The sequence below is a fragment of the Ammospiza nelsoni genome, chromosome 9 (assembly GCF_027579445.1).
Source record: "Ammospiza nelsoni isolate bAmmNel1 chromosome 9, bAmmNel1.pri, whole genome shotgun sequence".
NCBI lineage: Eukaryota > Metazoa > Chordata > Aves > Passeriformes > Passerellidae > Ammospiza > Ammospiza nelsoni.
Window position 1 is genome coordinate 4,117,278 of NC_080641.1, and position 23,236 is coordinate 4,140,513.

At 54.2% G+C, this 23,236-nt stretch overlaps 2 protein-coding genes across 2 annotated transcripts; both read right to left on the reverse strand.

Moving 5' to 3' along the window:
- Nucleotides 1–1,451: 1,451 nt before the first annotated feature.
- LOC132077254 (serine/threonine-protein kinase pim-1-like) lies at nt 1,452–3,910 on the reverse strand (the record flags this gene model as incomplete). Its single annotated transcript, XM_059478797.1, has 5 exons — nt 1,452–1,558; nt 1,807–1,983; nt 2,626–2,992; nt 3,156–3,206; nt 3,323–3,910. Coding segments are annotated over 5 exons (1,290 nt in total), but the record flags the coding sequence as incomplete, so codon positions are not given.
- Nucleotides 3,911–11,181: 7,271 nt separating this feature from the next.
- Nucleotides 11,182–20,594, reverse strand: LOC132076983 (zinc finger protein 134-like). Its single transcript, XM_059478420.1, has 5 exons — nt 20,506–20,594; nt 18,443–18,553; nt 14,138–14,450; nt 12,272–12,353; nt 11,182–12,085 (listed from the first exon to the last, which is right to left on the reverse strand). Exons 1-5 carry the CDS (start codon nt 20,592–20,594, stop codon nt 11,655–11,657), a joined length of 1,026 nt encoding a protein of 341 aa, XP_059334403.1. The 3' UTR covers nt 11,182–11,654.
- Nucleotides 20,595–23,236: the final 2,642 nt, after the last annotated feature.

Below are 23,236 nucleotides of genomic sequence, written 5' to 3' on the forward strand. Positions count from 1 at the left end.
CAGCACCCGCAGAGCCCGGCTGCAAGGAGAGAAAGCAGAAAGTGCCTGTCAGCTGAGGGCTCCTGTGCCCTTGTGCCAAGGCCTGCGGTGCCCAGGCCATGCTGGCTGTGCCCAGAGCTGTGCCCAGAGCTGCCCATCCCTGCTGCCTTTGACAGCAGAGCAGGAGGGCAGGACATGTGCCCAGCCTGCAGCCAGCCACGGCACATCCAGCCCTCAGCAGCTGCCCAGAGCAGAATGCTCCTGTGCTCGCTGCCAGCTCCCAAAAGCTCTGATCCCACCCTGCCAAGCACACAGGGACCCACCTCACGCCACCCACGGCTGCAAGAAAAGCTGCTCCCAAACCATGGCCTCAGCCTTCTCCAAGGGCACGGCCCATCCACGCCACAGCTGCTCCCAAGCACTTCCCCATCCACACTGGACCACCTGAAACATTTCCTCTGGAAAAACAAACAACACATTATTGAAAAGAGGTTAGATGCAAAAAGGGAAAACAAGACAAATGGTAAAAACTCTTATCTCTGTCAGGGCCTTGAGGAAGGCCCAACCCCTGCATGCCAGGGAAAAACACACCCACTGGTGAGGGAAGCCCACACTTTCTCTCTTCCCCCCTGCACTGCCCCCCAAAATCACGGTGACCCCAAAGCAAATAAGGGCAGTGGAGAAACCCAAGCCCTTCCTTGCCTGCACAGCAAAGCAGCTGTGCACAGGTTCTGGAGTGCCACCTCTGCTCCCACCATGGGCTTTGTTTGTGTTGGGCTGGCTGCCCCAGCTAGGGGCACGGTGGGTGCTGGGGGCTGTTGGCAGGGCCAGGAGCCCACTCCCATTTTGTACCCACCCCAGCCCATCCTCCCAGCCCTGCCAAAAGCAGCTGGGCAGCGACTGAAGAATGAGTTGCATCTGCCCCAGCAAAGGGGGAGCCTTTGGTTCCCCGCCACGCTGGATCATGCCCACATCTGGCAGAATTTCCCCAGATGGGGACTCATCTGCAAATTCCCTGTGGAGTTTGGCTTTGAAGAAGGTGCCAGAATCAAAGTGCATCACCTTCAGCCTCCTGTGGCCAGGCTGAGGAAGAGCTTGTCATCCCTGATGTCACCCTCGCTGTCTCCAGCAGCAGCAGCAGCAGCAGCAGCAGCATCCCCACCTGGTACAGCTTCTCCAGGGGCTCCTTCTCCTTCCCTGGGGGCAGACCAGGCTCTCAGGGCTTTGCCCAGGGCCCCAGCTGTCAGGGAACCAGGACAAGCAAAACCAGCTGGGATGGTGGCCACCAGCGCTGGGCAGAGCAGCTCAGCTCCAGCACAAGGGCTGCGTGTTCCCATCCCATGACCCCGGTGAAGTGACACTGGCAGCACAAAAAGCTCTGGATCCCTTTGTTTCTGACTGCCAAGGCATATGTGGAGCAGGAACTTACCAGGGCTCTGGATCAAAGTGTGCCTGTGGCTCTCTCCCTTCTTCTATGGCAGAGGAATATCCCACATCCAAGGATCACAGAACAGGTCTTCCAGTGTGGGTCTGTCCAAGGAGTTCACGGATAAACACCACCTGATCAGGTCTTTGCACTCTGGGGAGAGAAAGCAGAAACTGCCGGTCGGCCAGAGAAGGCTCCTGTCTGCTTTACCCCACTATTCCCGTGCCCAGGCCATGCTGGATGTGCTCAGAGCTGGGCCTAAACTTTCCCATCAACTCCCTGTTTTGGAGGAGAGCAGGACATGTGCCACCTCCTCAGCAGCTGCCAGAGCGGGATGCCCATGACCCCGCTGCTGGCTCCCAGCACTGGCATTCCCCCCGTGCCCAGAGAAGAGGATCCACCTTGAGAGAGCCGTTGTGGCAGCGGGAGCTGGCCCCAGCTGAGGTTCTGGCCCCTCCTGAAAGGGTGCTCCCCGCAGACCATCTGGTGTTGCAGGATGCCCAGGGACCAGACCGTTGCTGCCTCGCCATGGTACCAGCCAAAGTCGTTCCATTCCGGGGGGCTGTACAACAGTGTTCCTATGGAATACAGATGGAATTCATCAGGGGGATGCTGCTGCTCCCAGAGCCTGGCCCCAGCATCCCTGGATGTGCGGGGGCTGCATCAGGGGCACACAGGGTGACCACTGCCCTCTCGCCAGCACCTGGGACTTGTGCACAAAGTTAGGGTTGGAAAAGAAGCCTCTGGTGCTGGAAGAGGGCAGCCCTGGCTAGGCCCGACCATGACATGCAAAGGAAAAACCCACTCCATGCTGAGGAAAAAACCTGCCCTTATCCTCCCTGCCTGCATTGCCCCAAAAATATTATGAAGCCAAGGGAAACAGGGCGAGTGGAGCAGCCCAAGCCCTCCCTCTTGTCTGCACACCAAAGTGGCTGGGGCACAGGTTCCGCCCTCCCTCTCTGCTACCCCCACCCATGGGGGTTTTGATCGGGCTGGCTGCCCCAGCCCTGCCCTAGTCCTGGGCAGAGTGGCTGGCAGAGTGTGCCAGCAGGGCTGGAAGATGGCTGCCCACCCAGCCCTGCTCTAAAGTAACTCAGCTGAAATCTCAGTGCCCTGACTGGCAGCAAAAGGGAGAACTCCGGCTGCCACAGCCAGCTTGGGCTGGGAGATGTTGGGCCATGAGATGTCAGCATTGGGAGCGCAGCCCTGGGTAGGCTCACCTGCAAAGTGAGTGTAGACTGTGTCCTGCAGGTAGGTGCCACAGCCAAAGTCAATCAGTTTGGCCTGCCCGGTGTCCAGGTCAACCAGGATGTTCTCTGGCTTGATGTCCCTGTGCAGGACCCCGCAGCTGGTGCAGTGCCGCATGGCCTGCAGCACCTGGCGAAACAGCTCCTGGGCCACTTCCTCGGGCAGGAACCGCCGTGCCCGAATGAAATGATGCAGGTCCTGACACTGCTCTGGCCGCTCCAGCACCATCACAATGCAGTTGGGGAGCTCGAGCCACTCCAGCAGCTGGACCACACCAGGGAAGCCAGTGCACACCTTGGCCAGCAGCACGACCTCCAGAGGTGCGCTGGTGCCGTCGGGCTGCGGGAGGAGCACGATGCCGTCAGTGGGGCCGATGCCGTGCCAGGCCTGGGGAAGCCCTCAGCCAGCCCGGGATGCTCTGCGCCCTGCGCTGGCCCCACGCTCGCTTTCCCTCGGGGCGTCCTGGTGGCTCCCACCCCGGCTGCTGGCCCCGCTCACTCACCAGCTCGCCCCAGTGCCGGACGCGGTTCCGTGGCACCCTTTTGATGGCCACCTGCAAGCCAAGGGCAGCAGCGGGGTGAGCTTGCCGCCCGCACTGCGAGCCCCATCCTCTGCCCTCCTCCTCCTGCATCCCCTCCTCCTGCGCCCGCCGCCGGCCCCGCCGCTCACCGGGGCGCCGTCCGAGAGCCGCGTGGCCGCGAAGACTCTTCCGAAGCCGCCGCGCCCCAGCAGCGATCCCAGCCGGTACCGCTCCTGCAGGGCCTCCTGCGCCGTCCCTGCGGGCGGGACGCGGCTGTCAGCGCTCGGCCCGGGGCCAGCCACGGCCCCCGAGCGCCCCTCACCCACCCCGGGCCGGCCATGCCCAGGCGTTCGCTCTTCGGAACGCGGCACGGGAGGCTCGGGGCCGGCGGCCGCGCTGCCGAGAGGCGGAGCTCGGGCCGGGGAAGCCGCACCGGAGGCGGCGGGAGCGGCCGCGCCGCGTGTGTCCTCCGCAGGCCCCGGGAGGAGCACAGGCCGGGGCCGGGGCCGGGGCCGGGGTCGGGACTGGACCCTGCGTCGGGTCTGGGGCCGGGCTCGGGCCAGGCGGAGCCGAAGGGCGGCGATGCCGCCCCCGCACCAGGCACTGATGCCCGCCCAGCAGCGCCACCGCCAGTACAGCCAGAGCCGGGCGGAGGCGAGACCGCGGCGGGACGGTCGGGGCCGGGCACGGGGCAGCCCCGCCCGGGGCCGGGGGCGGGCCGGGAGCATGGCCCGGCCCGGCAGGGGAGAGGGAGGCGGGGAGAGGAGAGGGACGCCGGGCAAGGACCCCGAGAGAAGGGTGCCCGACAGCGGGAAAGGGAGAGAGAGAGAAAGAAAGAGAGAAAAGAAAGAAAGAAAGAGATTATTCCAAATATCTCTTTGCTGCCGCTGCTTCTGCTGAAGCCGCTGCTGCTGCCGCCGCTGCTGCTGCTGCAACTGAAGCACCGGGGCCGTTCGTCCCCGTGTCCGTTCCCCGCTCGCCCCACGAGGCCCACGTTCGAGCCCCGCGCGCCCCGGGGACAGCCCCTCCGTCTGCCCAAACACGGGAACTTTGCAGTGCTGAGCCCAGATGCAGAGCCCTGACTCCTGCACACCGGCACAGCGATCCCCTCGCTTGCTGCTGGGCATTGTCCTTGCTGAGGGTCAGACACTGTCGGGCCACCTTCCCTTGGGGAAGGATTCCTACCTGACCCAAGCACTGCACCTACATCTCCAGTGTTGCTTTCCTGTAAAAACAGGGGAAGGAAAATGTGTGTGGCTCATGGTATTTTAGAGTGTCTAAAAATCCCTAAGTCAGCGATCTTAGAGGTGAGGTACATCTGGAATTACTGGGTTGCAACATGGAAAAGGGAAGCTCAGAAATAAATAAAGAGAAACATCTTTGATTGTTTCTTTAATTTTCATTTCACTTCTGGGAAGCTGTTTCAGTTTTCCAGGAATCTTCTCCTGTCTGCTCTTCCCAAGAACCTCTCATGGAGAACAAGGTCAAGCTTCTGTCACAAGAATTTCCATCAGGAAATTATGCCACTGGTGCAATTTTCATTGTGACTGTTTGTGCTGGTTTAGGGCAAATTTTGGGAGGAAATCTCCAAAAGGGGTCCGTCTAGAAAGCAAGTTCAAGCAGCCCCTCTTCCTACTAGTTCAGGAAAAGACTCGAGAAAAGTGGAAAAAAAACCAGTTTATTTAACAAGTAAAGTATTCACAAGCAAGAAAAATGAATAATATTAAATAAAACCTCTGACAGTGCTGAAGAGATGGCAAATTCAGAAAGTCCTTTTTGTGGGTTGTAGTTGACTCACTTCATCTCTTCTAAGTCCCTCTGCTGCTGGAATGCAGCGTCCCAGAGCTTGGGGGGGCCACAGGTGTGAGCTGCTGCCGGTGTTTTTCTGGGTTTTCAGTCCAGAGCAGGTGTAAACAGTTCCAAGAAAAAGGAAAGTCACAGTCGAAAGGAACTTCTCTGCCTAAGCTAGCTAAAACCAAATTGCTAGACCTAGGCTGTGAAGGCACCGGGAAATTTCCAAATCTGGGCACTGGCGGTCCCAGCAAACACTAGATCTGGATGGTGCTAGAGTCAGAACCTGCAAATTTCCAAAATTTTAGATTTCTGTGCCAGCAAATCACTGGACTTGGGCTGTGCAGGCACCAGGAAATTTCCAAATCTGGGTACTGGGGCAGCAAACACAAGATGTGGGAGGTGCCAGACCCAGTAGCAGGAAGTTGCCAGGTTTTGGATTTCTGTGCCAGCAAATGGCTGTACTTGGGCTGTGCCAGAATAGGGAAATTTTTGGATCAAGGCACTGGCAGTGCCAGAGAAGCCCACATTTCAGGAAGGATTGGATCTGGACCCTTCCCTTCCCTTCCCTTCCCTTCCCTTCCCTTCCCTTCCCTTCCCTTCCCTTCCCTTCCCTTCCCTTCCCTTCCCTTCCCTTCCCTTCCCTTCCCTTCCCTTCCCTTCCCTTCCCTTCCCTTCCCTTCCCTTCCCTTCCCTTCCCTTCCCTTCCCTTCCCTTCCCTCCCCTCCCCTCCCCTCCCCTCCCCTCCCCTCCCCTCCCCTCCCCTCCTGTTCAGAAGCTCCAGCAGCCCAGGTCCCTCAGCTTCTCCTGCCAGCCCCAAAGCCCATCCTGTCAGTCCTGCAGAGCCTCTGCAGCTCCTCCTCACTGCCCAGAACAGGGAGCCCCAGAGCCAGACACAGCAGCCCAGATGTGCCCCCCTGCCCTGGGGTGACTCTGGCAAGGGAGCAGCACCAGGCACTGCAGGAGCATGCAGACAATTCCTCCAGAACTTGTAGGATGATCCTGCTCCCTAAGGGACGTTCCCATGGTGCCGAGTCAGGAACTGCAATGGGGAGTGGGGCCAGAGAGGAAAGGGCAAGAAGGAATGGGCTGTTTGCAGGGAAGGGAACAGGGGTGGGCAATGGGAAGACATTTGTATCAGGAAGAGTAAAGAAAGCAAAGGTGAAGCCAAGGAAATGCTGAGGGCAGTTTGGGGGTGGCTGTCAGGCAGCCCTGGCCCTGAGCAACAGCGTCTGCAGTGGGACAGGAAACTCCCAGCTAATGCGAACAAACTTTCTGGCTGACTGCAGAGGCCAGGACAGAGCTGAGTAGTTTCCCTGGTCCCCCAGCCCTTGCTGGCTCCAGGGGCTGATTGCATTTGTGCTCCCTCAGGTTCAGGGGAAGCGGGGGCTCGGAGCCAAGAGAGTTCGGTGTTGAGACCCCTCGGCCCCAGGGGGTGTAGAAGAAATGGGGGGGACAAAGGTCCCAGAGATGAGGCTGTGCTCTGCTTGGAATGAGACGAGGCATCCTTAAAAAGGTCCACCCTGAAAGCAGGCCTCTGCCTCATCCCATGCCTGGTGGTGAGAGCACCTTGGCATGGAAAGAAGATGTCACGAGATAGCAGGACTCCGGGCGGTGCTAATTGTGACAAGAAGTCCGTGGCACAAGGAAGGACTCCATCTACTCTTCATGAGCTGAAGATTTGATTTTCTAAAGGGTGGTGCCAGACTGATTGTGGATAATTTTGGGAAATGTAAAGGAGGAGGGGGAAGTGTTTCTGTGTAGTTTTCATTTTCCTTGTGTTTTTTTTTTTTTCTTTGTGGTTTAGTTTTTTGTAGTTTAGTTAATAAAGTTTTTTTTCCTTTTTCTGTAAGCAGGAGCCTGCTTTGCTTATTTCCGGGTACCACCTCACAGCAGATGCCAGGGAGACAGAATTTTTCATGGAGGCACTGGCATTGTGCCAGTGTCAAACCATGTCAGTTATACAAGGCCCTGCAGTGTCACAATGACCCCTTGGTTCCAGTGGTCCTGAAGTGTCCTAATGGTCTCCATGGTTCAATGAGGCCCCACAATGTCACAATGGACTTTTGGTTCCATGAGCTTTCGTACTGCCAACAACAGTCTCCTTGGTTCCACAGTGTCACAATGGACCCTTTGCTCCATGAGGTTCATTGGTGTAACATGGACACCTTGATTCCATGAGGTTGTGTAGTGTCACAATGATCTCCTTGGTTCTGGGGCCCTGCTGTGGCTGCTGTGTAACAATGGACCTGTGGTACCATGAGGTTCCATAGTGTCACCATGGTCCCTTTGGTTCCACAAGGCCTTGCTGTGCCACAATGGCCCTTTGGTTCCATGAGGTTCTGTACTGTCAACAATGATCTCCTTGGTTCCGCAGTGTCTCAATGGATCCTTGGTTCCATGAGGAGCCTGTCGTCCCACACCCCCTCACAGCTCCCCATGGCCCCTCATAGCCCCTCGTGGCTCCCTCACAGCTCCCCATGGCCCTTCACAGCCCCTCATGGCTCACTCACAGTTCCCCATAGCCCCTCACAGACTCTTACAGACCCTCTCAGCTCCTTGTAGCCCTTCATGGCCCTTCACAGCCCCTCATGACTCCCTCACAGTTCCCCATGGTCCCTCACAGCTCCCCATGGCCCCTCATGGCCCCTCACAGCCTCCCACAGCTCATGGCTCCCTCACAGTCCCCAAGACCCCTCACAGCCCCTCACTGTGGATGCTCTGGAAGAGAGAGAGAAACAGCAAGTGTTTCTCACAGCAGCATGTGAGAATTCTTAGGGTATTGTAGGGATGTGATAACTTGTTAAGTATAAACAATCTGCAGGTGGTATTCTTCTACTTTGTCTTTCTGTTCTTCTCAAGGACAGTGTAATGCATTTTTGTTAACCAGCCAATCAAATAGAATAAATCATCTCATGCTATAAAAACCACAAGGTTCTCTTGAATAAAACCTTCTTTCACTCTCTCTACAAACTGCCTCCCGCCTGTTCCTGTGTCATTCTCGACTCAAGAGTGACACCTCACAGCCCCTCATGGCCCCTCACAACCCCTCACAGTTCCTCACAGCCCCTCACGGCCCCTCACAACCCCTCACAGTTCCCCATGGCCCCTCATGGTCCCTCACAGCCCCTCACACCCCCTCACAGCCCCAGACGCGGGGCGCCTCCCAGAGAAGGAGGGGTCGGGCCCTGCTTGTTCTCCCTTCATTTCATTCCCTTCATTACAGCGACAAGTAAAGAAAGGCTGAAATGGAGCCTTTCCCCAGCGTTTCCCTTGGGGTTAACTGCGGGCTGAAGCTCTGTGCTGGCCCCGGCCCCAGCGCCACCATCCCTGCAGCCGCCAGGCCTTTGCTGTCCCCCCGTGTCCGTTCCCTGTCCCCGAGTCCCGCCCGGCTCTGGCAGCAGCAGCAGCCACAGGGCAGGGGGCGCCGGCCCGGCCCAGCCGGGGCTCCCGGCCCGGAGCAGCAGCAGCGCCGGCCCCTTCCCGCCTGCTCCTGCCTCGGCTCCCAAGGGCTTTTTCCAGCTCAGTTCTGGAGCAGAGCAGCCAGCACCCACACACAGCCCTGACTGCTCAGGGCCTGACTGTGCTGCCCCAAGCCAGACCTCAGAGGAAGAAAGGATCGGATTCCAGAGCTGTTTACAGCACTGTTTTACTCACCCTGAGGTGGCAGCAGGAGGCTGCTGGTGCCTTTGCCTTGGGAATTGGGGATCATGGCTGCTCTTGGCCCTCTTCTGCTTGCCACCTGAATTTTATCCATGAAACTGCAAGTGCCGCTTTCAGTTGGTGCTACCCACGGTGCTTTCATGACAGTGAAGTCAGTATTTTTGTCGCAGGCATAAAGATCAATAGATACTGGAATGCTCACCAACCTCAAGCTCTAAGGTGAGGGGAATTAAAGCCTCACAGGCCACATTTGCAGTGGTCAAACACAGCCCTGTTGCTGGCACTGATGAAATAGAATAAGCTGACAGAGGCCATCACAAAAATTGCCTCTGCAGTGTGGAATTAAACTAAAAAATCCACCAGGAGAAACAGAAACCAGAACTTCTCGACTCGCTTCATGGCTCCTTCCCAGCAGCAGGAAACAGAGATGCCCAGAGGTGTTTTGCAGTGCTGCTGCCCCCAGTTTACAGCCAGGCTTGTATTCCCTAACAATTCCTGGTACCACCTCCTGTTTTCTTAGCCTGGAACAGTAACAATGAAAACCTCACCAATGGCACAACTCCCCAGTCCACCAGCAAAAGAAAGGATAAGTTGTCAAGTTCTCCAAACCTTTGTCCTGCTTTGCTGCAAGAGTTCTGCTGAAGGCACAGTGTGGAAAGCCAAGAGAAGCCGTAGTTGGTGGCACATCTTGTGACAGGAGCTTGACCTCATTCTCCAGGAAATGTTTTTGAAAAGAGCAGACAGGATTACAGAGAAGATTCCTGGGAAACTGAATCAGCTTTCTAGAAGTGAAATGAAAATGGAAAGAAATAATGTGAAATGTTTTCCTCAATTTATTTCTGTGCTCCCCTTTTCCATCTTACACTACTTCTCCATGCCATTAATTCCAAATGCATCTCACCTCTAAGATCAATGACTTAGTGAGTTTTAGACACTCTAAAATACCATGACCTGCACAGTTTGCCTTCCCCTGTTTTTGTTGGAAAGCAACGCTGGAGACACAAGTGCAGTGCTTGGGTCGGGCACGAATCCTGCAGGTAGGGAATGTGGCCCGGCAGTGTGTGACCCTCAGCAGGGACAATGCTCAGCAATGCTGCAGGCAGGGAATGTGCCCCGGCAGTGTGTGACCCTCAGCAGGGACAATGCTCAGCAGCGTTGCTGTGCTTGGTCCCCATGGAACCATGCCAGGAGCAGCTGCTGAGCTCAGAAGCCATCGCAGCCCCCGCCCTGCTCCAGAGCCCCTTGGCAGGGTGGGCTCCTGCCCTGGCTCTGTGTGCCAGGAGCCGGTAGCGCTGGGTGCAGGGAGCCCAGGGAGGGCACAGAAACGCTGGGTGAGAAATGCTGGGGCACAGCGAGATGGGTGAGTGCAGCTGGCCAGGGCAGAGGAGCAGCACGCACAGGGGGCACAGCCTGCAGGACAGATGACCAAGGAGAGAAAACAACAAACTTCTCAGGAGGGTGGAGAACAAACTTTTAGTGGCAAACTTCAGAGAATGAGGTACTTGGGAAATCTTAAACAGCATTGAATTACATTAAAGCACTTGACAAAGCACCGACTTCGCAAACTCTAACCCGTCCAGCTTCAAGTTATGCAGATTTTGAGAAGAGGAAGTCAGGAGAAGAGAGAGTGGGAGAGAGAGATCCACAGTCAGTCTTGGATCTCAGCTGCTGTGAGCTCCAGGGCCGTGGGATGTGTCAGTGTCACACCCGTGTCACTGCCTGACCTGCTCTGGTCCCTCTCTCAGGTGGGGTTTTTGGGGTGCCGGGTGCTTGGCAGCCACTTTGGGGCTGCACCAGAGGCTGCAGTGGCTGGGGTGTGGCAGTGACCGCCCCACCTATGCAGAACTCTCCCTGCCCCCAAACACACACTGGAGATGTCTGGGGCTGTTCATCATTTCTCTGCTCTCCAGCACCAAGGCAACGGACTCTGGCTACAGCTCTGAGCTCAAGCCCAAGGCAACCACCCCTGGCAATGGGACTCCATAGAGCCATTCCCAGGAACCCCCAAGAGCTGGGGAGTGCCCCAAAACTGCCTCAGAAACATGAGATACCTCAAAATCTCTTCAGGAATGTAGATTATTCAAAAACTCACTCAGTAATGGGCTCCCCCTCCCTTCATCATCCCCAAACTTTGGCTGTCTCACTCCAGACCCCAGCCCACCTCCCCAATCCCAACCCCAACTCATCCCACCACTCCTGGACATCATGACCCCCCCGGCCCCAAGCTGTACTTCCCCAATTTCCCACCTCCCAAACACCATCCCACCCTTTCTGCCCCACCCAATGCCCATGTCACCCCTCCTGATTTGCAACCCACTTCGCCCAATCCCTTTCCAACCCCATTCCACACCAAGGGGCTGTGGAATCAAGGAATTTTGGGTTGGGAGTGAGTAGTTTCAGTGCTATTGAGGTGACAGATAAAACCCTATTGTCTCTTTGAGTGCCAAGAAAGGGAGACAACTAAACCAAACACCTCCAAAACCCCCAAACTCCCCCAATAATTTCCCTGAATCCCAGATTCCTCTGAAGCACATGTAAAAAGTGAGGCTATAGATGCCTTTGATGAATTTATTGATTTTTACCCCAGTTTTCTGTGTTTTAAAGGGATGAAGATGAATACAAAGAAAATTAGGGTCAAAACAAAAGAATACCCAGCCATCTTCCCAATGCAGATCACCGGGAATGTGGATTGCCAGGGCTCTGACCAACATGGGTCCTCCCATGGGGGATGAAGCTGGAGCAGAGCATGAAGCTCCTCCTGCAGCTGGGGCACTCGCAGGGCTGCCCTTACCGGTGCCTCCATTGGTGTCGGGTAAAGAACGAGCGGTTTGAGAAGCTCTTCCCACACTGGGGACACTCGTAGGGCCTCTCCCCGGTGTGGATGCACCGGTGGGTGACGAGGCTGGAGTTGTGCCTGAAGCCCATCCTGCAGTCAGGGCAGCGGAAGGGCCTCTGCTCTTTGTGAATCCGCTCATGTACAAGGAGGTGGGTGCTGGTGTGAAACCTCTTCTGACACTTGGGACACTCTTAGGGCCCCTCCCCAGTGTGGAACCTCTGGTGGACAACCAGGTCAGACCTGTGGCTGAAGCTCATCCCACATTCCGAGCACTCGTAGGGCCGTTCCCCCGTGTGGATCCTCTGGTGGCAGATCAGGTTGAATCTCTTCCTGAAGCTCTTCCTACACTCCAAGCACTCATAGGGCCTCTTGCTGTCATAAAGCTGCTCATGCGCCACCAGCTCTGAGTTCTGGCTGAAGCTCTGTCCACCTTCCTGGCTCAGGCTGGGTCTTTCCTCCTCAGAGCACCATGGGCTGGGTTTGCAGCCCCTCTTCCTGTGGAATCTCTGGGGATTTTCCTCCCTGTTGGATTCCTGCACTGTGAAGCCACCCAAAATGGCCTCTTCCACGAGGTTCTGCTGTGGGGATTTTTCCTCCCTGGTCTCCATCCTGAGCTCCTTCCCTGGGGGAGGAAGGACAAGGAGAGGATGGGATTTGCCTCCGTGCCAGAGGGAAGGGGAAGGAGATCCCCCCGGTGCATCCCCAGCAGGACAGCGTTGGCAGAAGGGCTGTCCTGCAGCCAGGGGCTGTGCTGGGCTGGGAGATGGAGCAGGAGAGAGGGGGAAAGGGGCACTGACTTCCTCCTCACCTGCCTGGCTGTCCTGGTGCATCTTCCTCTTCCTCCAAGCCTTCTCCTCTTCCATCCAGCCAAGGTTTGGGAATGGGAAATCCTGGCATTGGGAAAAACAAGGTGTGAATGCCTTGGGTTGGGGATTCCTCCCACCCAAGTCTATCTCTAGAAGTCATCTGGTGTCCATAAAAACCTCCAAAAATCAAGAGTGAATAAAAAAAAGCCATCAGGAGTGTCCCATTTCCAGTCTTATCCCTCTGGAGTTCTGGTGGTCCCCTGTCTCAGGGCTGCTGAGGATCCCCCCTCTCCAGGGTCCTGCTTAGGGATGCTGGGGGGTTTTGGGGTTCCCCTCTCCAGCCTCCCTCTGGTCCAGCTACTTGGGGCTCCCCTCTCTTCCCACCACTCTCTCCTGGTTTAGGGCAAATTTGGGAGAAAATCTCCAAAAGATTTTCCTCTAGAAAGCAAATTCAAGTGGCCCCTCTCCCAACCAGATTAGGAAAATATTTTCTCAGATAAAAGGAGAAAAAACCTGTTTATTTAACAGGCAAAGTATTCAGCAGCACAAAAAAATTACCAATATTAAAAAAAAAAAACCTCTTGCCACTCCAAAATAGATGACAAACTCAAAAAGTCCCTCTGTAGGCAGTAGCTCGGCTCCCTCAGTCTGTTATCAGTCTCTTATCAGTCTGTTATCAGCTCCTCCAGCACTGGAAATGCCGCGGCCCAGGCCCGGCCAGGTGGGCCACAGTGGAAGCTGCCAGTGGTGTTCTGGGTGTTCAGTCCAGAGCGGGTTTAAACAGCTCCAAAGAAAAAGAAAAATCACAGTCCAGGGAACTTCTCTGCCTCAGAGAGCTAAAAACGAACTGAAAGCAAAGGAGAGCTCTGTCCTGCTGTCTGTCCATCCACAGACAACTGATACCTTAGGTTTTAAGTTTTTCTGTTCTGTTTTGATGTGCAGCTTTTAGCTTTATATTAAGTGTTACTGGGATCTTTTCTCAGGGTGGTGAAGACAAAACAATCCTGGAGACTCAAGGACAATCTCATCAAACTTCAGGCCCAAAGCATAAACAACATGGAAAGAAGATAGCAGGCAAGCAAGCAAGGAAGATGTAACTTCATAATTTGAAACTATTAATCGAGCAGTTAACTTCTATATACAAATGGACTAAAACTTATAAAAATGTGAGATCTCATGACCAAGCCCTCTTTTGCTCCCATCTTGGAGCCATCCAGGCAGAGCCACAGTTGTGGCTCCTGTGCTGCCAGGGTGTGGCCTTTGAAGGCATTTCAATAAAAATCAACTTTATTCCTCTTAGCTCCATCTGGCCACTGTTCCAGCTCCTTAAGGCACCACAACAGTCCAGGAGCTGGAATGTGCAGGATGAGTGCAGTTTCTGAAAACAAACTGCTGCTTCTCCCTCCTCCCCTTCACTCTCAGAACCAGCCTTAAAGGTGCAGAACTCATTTCTGTGCTAAACAGACCGATGGGGGTACGAGCATCATGAAGTCACCCCAGGACACGCCCCTGTCAGGGTCAGGGGGTCCCGTCCCTGCCTCATCTCCGGGCTGCCGGGGGTCCCCCAGCTCCGGTATCGCCCCTTCCCCTCTCCCCACCCCGGGGGTCCCCCGTTCCACAGCCCCGGCTCTCACGGGGATCCCCAAAACCAATGTCCCGCCCCGTCGGTACCGGGCCATCCCCACGTGGACCCCCGGGACCCTTCCGAGGGGCGATCGCGGCTCCTCTCCCCCCGAGAAAGCTCCTCTTAGGGAGCCCGGAGATATCCGGGGCTCGAGTCCGGGATCTGCCGGCTCCGAACACTCTCCAGAAAAATTCTCCTGGAGACCCCTGGCTGGAGCCGGGGCGAGCTCGGCCTCCGCCCTCACCTGCGGCTCGGGGCTGGGGGCGATGCTCCCGGGGCAGGGGGTGATGCAGGCTCGGCGTGCGGGCGCTGCGAGCGCCGCGATTCTCCCGCTCCTGCTCCTGCTCCTCCTCTCCCTCCTCTTCCTCCCGCATTTCCTCCGCTGCCAGCCCGGACCCCCTTTCCCACCGCTCTGCCCCGCGGCCCCGCAGCCCCGGCTGCTGGGTGGGGGAGCCCCCGATCGGCCCCGGGGCAGGGCAGGGGGCTCGGGGACCCCCCCGGGGCGGATCCGTCCCCCCGGCCCGGGCCCCAAATTCCGCTCCGGGGCTCTGAGGGCTCTGAGGGCCCGCCTGGCAACCGGTGAGTCATCGGCGAGAAAGGCTCTGGTTGGCTGAAAATTGTTTAGCGCCTCTTCTGATTGGCTGGAATTATGACAGATGCTGCGCCCTGCGGGTGTCCCTGGGAGCTGCGGAGTCCGGCCCAGAGCCTTTTCCTATTTCTATCTGTTCTCTGAGACCTCTTTCCTTTTTCTTTCTCCCTCTGAGACCTCTTCCCGATTTCTTTCTCTCCTTCTCTCTTCCCCATTTCCTGTTCAGTTCAATCCAAGTTCGAGCAGATCCGCAGGTTGCGTTCCCATGGTCTCATTCGCTCCTTCCCTGGGACAGAGGCGTCTCTCCCTCGCGAAATCGTAACCCATGGGCAGGGTCCTTTCGCAGCCCAATCCTTCCAGGATTTTGTTGGGGACTCGCTCCCATTTCCTATCTCTCTCTGCTTCCAGCGGGGAAGGTGCTGGAAAATGCCCGGCAAAACCACCTTTGATATGTGCTCTGGGAGCCCACAGAGCTGCTGGACCTTGTCCCCTGGCCCTGCACAGGTCCTTGGGAAACACGGCAGGAGCAGCACCCTGGGAGCCTCGGGAATGCCCCTCTGGCATCGATGGCACACACTCCCATGTGCTGGAATTCCAGTTCCCAGCCAGGAAAAGATGTTTCTGGCCTGGAAGGCAAAGCTCTCAAGAAGGGACCAAAGGCCAAGTGGAGCAAGATCTTACAGTGACATTTCACTGCCAGCCTTCCTGACTTCACCCATGGCTGCTGTAGCTCGTGGATTGGGAATGAAATCATGTCAGCGTCTTTGGTGGGAGCTGCCCTGGGTCAAGGGAGACACTGAGAGAGAAACAGAGCTGGGAAAGAGAGGCAGGAGAGAAAGGAGGGCACAAACACAATCAGCTGAGAAGGTGGCACTCTGAAAACAAACCAGAATTGATTGAAAATGAATGGGACAGAAAGTAATAACTTTGCACCTTTTATTTCCTATCAAAATACAATTTCTTCATTTTCTCACAAACCTCCTCCCCATGTCATTTAGCAGGGCTGTCAGAAAGTTCTTTGTTCTCTGTCAATGTTCCAGGCTGCAGGCACAAGCAAACAGGGAATGGGGATTTTCCTGCTCCAGGAGAGTTTGACATCCTCAGCTGAGGAGCAGAGGAGGCACCAGAAGGAAAGGGCAGCTGGGCTTCACCTTCCACAGGAAAGAGAGGGAGGGGAAATCTCCCATCCTGTCTGCAGCTGCTCCCACAGAAATGTGAGGGCTGATCCCAGAGCCCCAATGGTCACAGTCAGGGCTGCCCTCAGGGAATGCTTGCCTGATATTGAGGGGCAGTGTGGGAGCACCTGGATCTTGGGGCACCCAGCTGCCCCCCGTGTCTTGAGGTGCCTGAGGAGGGCTGGGATGATGCCAGGGACATCCTGCAGTGACATCCCACCTGTCCTGCCCTGGGTGAGCTCAGTCCCAAACCTGACCCTGATCCTGGTCTCAATCTCACTCCATGTTTAGACACACTCACAGTTCTGTATTTTATCTCATCCCAGTCCCAGACTCTTTAGCCCCAGACCCAATTCCAACCCAAGCCCTAAAGACAATCCCATGTCTAGCCTTAACCCCAATCCCAGCTCTAATCCAAATCTCAGCCCCAATTCCAAGCCCAGCCCCAATTCCAGCCCGTTCCTAAATACTCAGCCGCAGACCAAATCCCAGATTCAACCTTTCTGAGGGTTTGGGGGTGTCTCTGTCCCTCTGACCCCGATGATGTTTGGGTGGGGTCACACCAGTGCTGAGAGGGACAGAGACACCCCTGGCCTCTTCAGGTGTGAGAAGGTCGGAGAGCCCCCCAAGCCCTGAGCACCCTCAGCGGTGAGAGGGACACAGAGCCCCTGGTGCCCAGCCCTGCACAGGCATTGCCTGAGGCCAGAGGGATGGAGACCCCCCCAAGCATCGACCAGGGTGAGGGGACACAGACTGCCCCGAGCACCCCCTGGCACAGGGGTGAGAGGGAGAGAGACCCCCCAGCCATTCCCTGGGGTGAGAATGATGGAGACCCCCTGGGGAATGGCCTGGGGTGACAGGGACAGGGACAAACCTCCCAAGCATCACCCAGGGCGAGAGGCACAGAGACCCCTTGAGCATCCTCTGGGCACTGAACAAAATATACTAATTTCTGGTCAGAAATCAAACTTAACCCTACATAAAATGCCTTGAATTTGCTCTTCCAACAAGAGGCTTTTGATGGAAATGCAAAAAAAAACCCAAACTTTAATAAACTGACAAAAAAAGCAATTCTGTGGTAATTCCAAGTTTCATCAGTCCTGCACAGCTCCAGCTCAGCTGCTGGCACATTCTGATAAAAGAAATGTGGAAATTCGGCCAAATTCAGGTTATGAAAAGGAAGGTAAAGCTCTGTGTAGGTGTTCACAAAGGAGACAGAGACAAAGAGACAAAGTATTCTTATATTTGGCAAAGCCCCCCAATCTGTGAAAGAGAAAATGTGGCTGGAGAAGTGAGTGACAGGGACAGAGGCCTCCCCTGGGGAGGCAAGTGTGACATTGTCCCCTGTGTGTGTGGCCTTCCTAGAGTGGGGGTTTTACACCTGAGCCAGTTTGGGTAAGGGGGGTGGTGTTCACCCCCTGAGCAGGGATTACCCCACTGTTTCAGGTTGCCATGCAAGATGTAACCAAATGCATGTTTTCAATCCCCATCTTCATCAATGTCTATAAAAAGGCAGGGCAGTGCTCTTTATCTCTTCCATGACTCAGCCCTGATAACGCCCTCCAGGGGAGATATCTTCTGTGAATGGGCCATTGAGTGTCACTGCAGGACTGATAAAATTCCATCATCCCATTCCACAATGGGATGCTCCACCCAGGGGGAGGATCCAAGCATTCCTACCTGGATATAAGCTGAGGTTTTCAACACCAGGAGCAGCTTGCCTACTGGATTCCCAGAGGACAAGAGCTCCATAACCACCACTGGACCTTCAGAGGAAGACCAGACCCTTCTACAGGATTACTGCTCTGACAGAATCATGTTCATCACTCCAACAGAACTGCAGTCACCATTTAATGTGACTGCTGCCACCACCCTGACCAACAGGGTGTCAGGTTATATCCTGATTCAGTTTAAGGCAGTGTTTCTGTATCATTGCCTTGATCCTAATTTTCTTCTTAAATTGTAATTCTGGCTTAGACTCTCCCCCAGGATAGTCTTCAAACCAGTAGAAAACTCAATTTGGTCATCCCTTTTTTTCCCCCCAAAACAGAACTTCCCATCCCCAAACTTTCACCAGACGGAGGAGGAGGCTGCGAGGAAGAAGAAGACGCCCCGGGATACTCAGGCAGGTGAGGAGGAAGTCAGTGCCCCTTTCCCCCTCTCTCCTGCTCCATCTCTCAGGCCAGCATGGCCCCAGCTGCAGGACAGCCCTGCTGCCAATCCCATCCTGCCAGGGATGCACTGGAGGGATCTCCTTCCCTTCCCTCTGGCCTGGAGGCAAATCCCATCCTCTCCTTGTCCTTCCTACCCCAGGGAAGGAGCTGAGGATGGAGACCAGGGAGGACAAATCCCCAGGGCAGAACCTCATAGAAGAGGCTGTTTTGAGTGACTCCATGGCACAGGAATCCAACAGGGAGGAAAATTCCAGAGATCCCACAGGAAGAGGGGTTGCAAACCCAGCCTGGGGTGCTCTGAGGAGGAAAGACCCACCCTGTGCCAGGAAGGTGGGCAGAGCTTCTGCCAGAGCTCGGAGCTGGCGGTCCATAAGAAGCTTCATGATGGGGAGAAGCCCTACAAGTGCTTGGAGTGAGGGAAGAGCTTCAGGCAGAGCAGCACCCTGATCCAGCATCGGATGATCCACTCCAGGGAATGGGCCTACGAGTGTTGTGAGTGCCAGAAGAGGTTTCAGACCAGCTCCCATCTCCTCCTGCATGGGCGGATTCACAGAGAGGAGAGGCCCTTCCGCTGCCCTGAGTGTGGGTTGGGCTTCAAGCAAATCTCCCACCTCATCACCCACCAGCGGATCCACAGTGGGGATAGGCCCTTTATGAGTGTCTGGAATGTGGCAAGAGCTTCAGCTGCAGCTCCAGCCTGCTCCACCACCAGGGAATCCACACTGGGGAAAGGCCATACAGATGTGGAGAATGTGGGATGACCTTCATTTGGAGGTCACAGGTGATCATCCATCAATGCATCCACACTGGGGAGAGGCCCTACAGGTGTCCAGAGTGTCAGAAGAGGCTTCAGACTAGCTCCAATCTCCTCAAGCACCAGTGGATTCACACCGAGGAGAGGCTCTTCCACTCCCCTGACTGCAGGAAGGGCTTCAAGCACCAGTCTCACCTAATTACCCACTGGCACATCCACACTGGGGAGAGGCCCTACGAGTGTCCGCAGTGTGGGAAGAGCTTCTCCATGAGGTCTCAGCTGACAAAACACCAACGGACGCACGGGTAAGGGAAGCCCTGCGAGTGCCCCAACTGCTGGAAGAGATTCGTGCACCACTCCAGCTCCATCCCCCATGGGAGGATTCACATTGGGCAGAGCCCTAGTGACCCACATTCAGTGATCTGTGCTGGGAGGACACCTGGCTGGTTATCCTTTTGGTTTGGCCCGAATTTCCTCTTCATTTGTCGTTATCACTTAAAAACACCTGTAATAGGACAAAAATGAAGGAAATTGATCAGAGATGTCTAAAGTTCCATCACGTAACAGATACTTGAGCAGGAATTTATGGTTTTGGGACATATTCAGGAAGATTTGTGGGTTCTTGGGAGGTTTCAGGAAGTGTTCTCCATGTCTTTGCAGTCCAAAACTCAATATAGATTGATCTGTCACCTCAAAACCACTCAGTCCCACTGAAAATATCACAATCTTACCCCAAATGGATCAATCCCACCTCAAATATGCTTGTTCCAACATCAAAAAAAATCAGTCCCACATCAAGACTATTTAATTCCAAAGCCTTCAGGGTGAGATGGAGTTGGAAGGAGATTGGCAGAAGGGGCATCCAAATTCTCCAAGTGGAATCAGGATTGTGTGGGGCTGGGTGTTTATTTCATAGTAAATAAACTTTCAGAATTATTGATTTCTGTCCCATGCATTTTCCATCAGTTCTGGTTTGTTTTTCAGAGTGCCACCTTCTCAGCTGATTGTGTTTCTGTCCTCCTTTCTCTCCTGCCTCTCTTTCCCTGCTCTGTTTCTCTCTCAGGGTCTCCCTTGACCCAGGGCAGCACCCACCAAAGACCCTGACATGATTTCATTCCCAATCCACGGGCTACAACAACCATGGGTGAAGTTAGGAAGGCTGGCAGTGAAATGTCACTGTAAGATCTTGCTCCACTTGGCCTTTGGTCCCTTCTTGAGAGCTTTGCCTTCCAGGCAAGGAACATCTTTTCCTGGCTGGGAACTGGAATTCCAGACCCTGGGAGTGTGTGCCATCGATGCCAGAGGGGCATTCCTGAGGCTCCCAGGGTGCCGCTCCTGCCATGCCTCCCAAGGAACTGTGCAGGGCCAGGGGACAAGGTCCAGCAGCTCTGTTTTTTCTGCAGTGCCACAAGGGCCCTTGGTTCCATGAGTTTCCCTATTGACAGCAGCAGTTCCTTGGTTCCCATGATGCCCTGCTGTGTCACCATGGATATTTGGTGTCATGAAATTCTTCAGTGTCACAATGGCCTCCCTCCCTCCATGAGCTTCCACAGTATCAAAATGAACTCCTTGGATGAGCAGTGTCACCATGGACCATTGGCTCCATGCAGCCCCGCTGGGTCACCATGGCCCCTTGGTTCCATGGCACCCCAGGGTCACAATTGGCTCCTTGCTTCCAAGTCACCCCCTCAGTGCCAAAATGGTCCCTTCATTCCATGAGGAGCACAAAAGTTTTGTAGAAACATGGAAAAATCCTGCTTAATACACCTGGGAACATCTGCTTGCATTCAAGAGAGATCTTAATGGTGAGGGTGGAACCAGCAGGTTCTATCTGCAATAGAGATCCAGGGAAAGGACAGGGACAGAGAATTCAGCTGCAAGACTCAGAGAATTCTGCTCCCAGAGATCATTTCTGCTCACCCTGTCTCTTGTAGAAAGGTGAGACCATTCAAGGCAGCCTGGATGGAGCAGGTGGTTCCTGAGTGGGGCTTGTTCTTCAGGAAACCCATTCAGGCTTTTCCATTTGTTCTGTTTTGAAAGCAAAACCGGTGAGAGACTCCAAGTCAGAAATACAATTTATTAGGAAAAGAAAAAAGTAATAAAACAAAATGCATGCAATAAGACAAAAGAGAAACCACTGACAAAGTCAGAATACAACCGGACACCCTGTTGGTCAGGGTGTTGGTAGCAGTCCAATTGGAATGGTGGCTGCAGTCCTCCTAGAGTGGCAGATCTGTTTATGTTGGAATAGTGATCCTGTAGTAGGGTGTAGCCTTCCTCTGAAGATCCAGTGGAAAAGGCAGTTGTTCCTCTGGGAAATCCAGTGAAAAGGCAGCTTGTTCTATCTGAAACCCCAGATAATATCCATGTTGGGATGCTTAGCTCCTCCCCTCTGGGCAGAGCATCTCACAATGGGCTGATATCATTCTATGAGTCATAAGGTGGGTCCATGAAACAGAAATGGCTCCCAAAGGAAGGTCTCTCTGAGTCATGTGGCAAGGCATTGATAGGCCCATTACCAGCAGATAAGGAATAAAACAATGCCCCTCCTGCTTTCAACTGCTCTTGAGGATGGAAATAGAATACATCTTTATATTTTAACCTAGGACATCTATCACCGATGGAAGGGTGGGACGAAATAACTTCATCTTCGGTGTCATTTTCTGCTCTGCTCGGAGTTTCCCGAGGGCTCGTAGTGCTGTTGGCTTCAGGAACAGTTTGGGCAATAGCTGTAGGACTGAGGGCTTGGTGGGAAACGAGAACTGTTGTTATTCTTGTATTTACAGTCTTTTGCTACATGTCCAGTTTTCCTGCAGTTATAACAGTTTCCACTGCCTTTATTACATTCTGTATTGTGGGGAAGCACGTTTACTGCAACCAGTGCTTCCATTGTACCCTGGCCTGTGGCCTTGGCTAGGCTGGAGTCACAGTCTGAGACCGCTTGGTGGGCGCAAGCATCAACCATCTGAGTGATGGTCAGCTCAGGGTCAAGGGGGAATGTGTGCAGAACCTTTCTGAAGTCAATACTGGCATTACAGAAAACTAATTTTTTAATAAGATAGTCCCAGACCTTTTGATTGTTTGCCTGTTTTTCCAGTGCTTTCATAAGGTGCTTTAAAAACTTGATATAGCTCCTGTCCAGGCATTGGCAATAGTCAGTCAAGTCAGTGTGGGATGCAGAAGCCTCAGATGTTTGGAGGGAGGTAGACCATGCAGCATGTTTGAGATCTTACAGTATTGACTGGGGGAGGACTTCAGCCTGATATTGCAGTCTAGTACAGTCTCCTTCCCTGGTAATGCGGTCCATCATGAGGTGTTGTTGCCCTTCTTCCTTAACATAGCCTTTTGGTAACTCGTTAAATTTATTTATCCAAACTCCTTTCCACAAAATAAATTTGTCAGGTGACAATATGAATTTCATGCACTGTTTTAAATTTTATAGCACCATTGTGTGGGCAGTAAATGGCACATCCAGCAAATTGTTAAAATAGGGAGAAGCCCTCCCATAATCCTTTGCAGCCTTTACTAAGTCCTTCATTTCTCTGTGGGGAATAGATTCCAATTTAGGTTTTGGCCCCTGCTTATACTGCACAGGTGCCACCTGAATCTTGGATGCCACCTCCCAGTCCCCCTCCTTTGCAGCTTTTCTCCGCATCCTCTGCCAAGAATCCTCCGGCTCATCCTCACTCTCAGATAAGCTATCGCTCTCTTCCTCTGTGGAGGAAGCAGGTCTGCTGGCAGAGGTGCGGGCCTTTCTGCTGATTGGCAATGCCCGGTGTTAAAAGCCTTTGGTAGCCGAAATGGCTTCTTTGCGGTTGGCCCCACATCCAGTTCCGGTGATGTGGGAACTGGAAGAGGCTGGACTGGAGAAGGGGCCTGGAAGTGGAGAGGTGGAGCCCGCACTGGGGAGGAGCTTTCCCATGACAGGGGGGGACCCAACATGGGGGCAAAACTTGACGTCAAGGTGGGACCCATCACAGAGGAAGCACCCAGACCAAAGGCGGGAAATGGGGATGAGGGCAGGAAAGTATCTAAAATGGCGGTCTCTCTCACAGGAGTATTGCCATCTTGTGATTTATAGGAAGGGCGATTAGGACTAGAGGGTGAAGGAATGTGGGCGAGGGAATATCTCAGGGTAGACTGGCCACTACCACCCTGAGGAGAGGACAGAAAAGGAGGGGGGATGGCAGACAGCAGATGGCTTGTCTGTTCCAAAGGCCAGGCTCCATCTCCCGTCCTGTTCTCAGGGCACGTGGGTTCGGGAACATGGGGGGAGGATTGAATAAACCAGGACAAAGGGTTGGAACCATGAACTTGTAAAATGATCCTATAAATTAAATGAAACAACAGATAAAATTTCCCAACTTTTAAAACCCCTTGTGTTTGTAAAATATAAAGCTTTTTCCCAACAGCATCCACAAATGGTAACTGATAGATAGAAAAAACAGAGATATCAGGAAGCTCCTCAAATAACCATGAACAATGCCTTTTAAACTCCCCTCAAAAAATGAACTCCCCTCTAAATTTAAAACTCTCCAAAACTTAACAAAAACATCCTTTTCAGCTTGGGACTGATTATTTCCCAGAGTTGCCCCCAATGGAAGAGGGAATTCCCACCCACTGGAACAGAAAATCAAAAGCCCAAACCCCT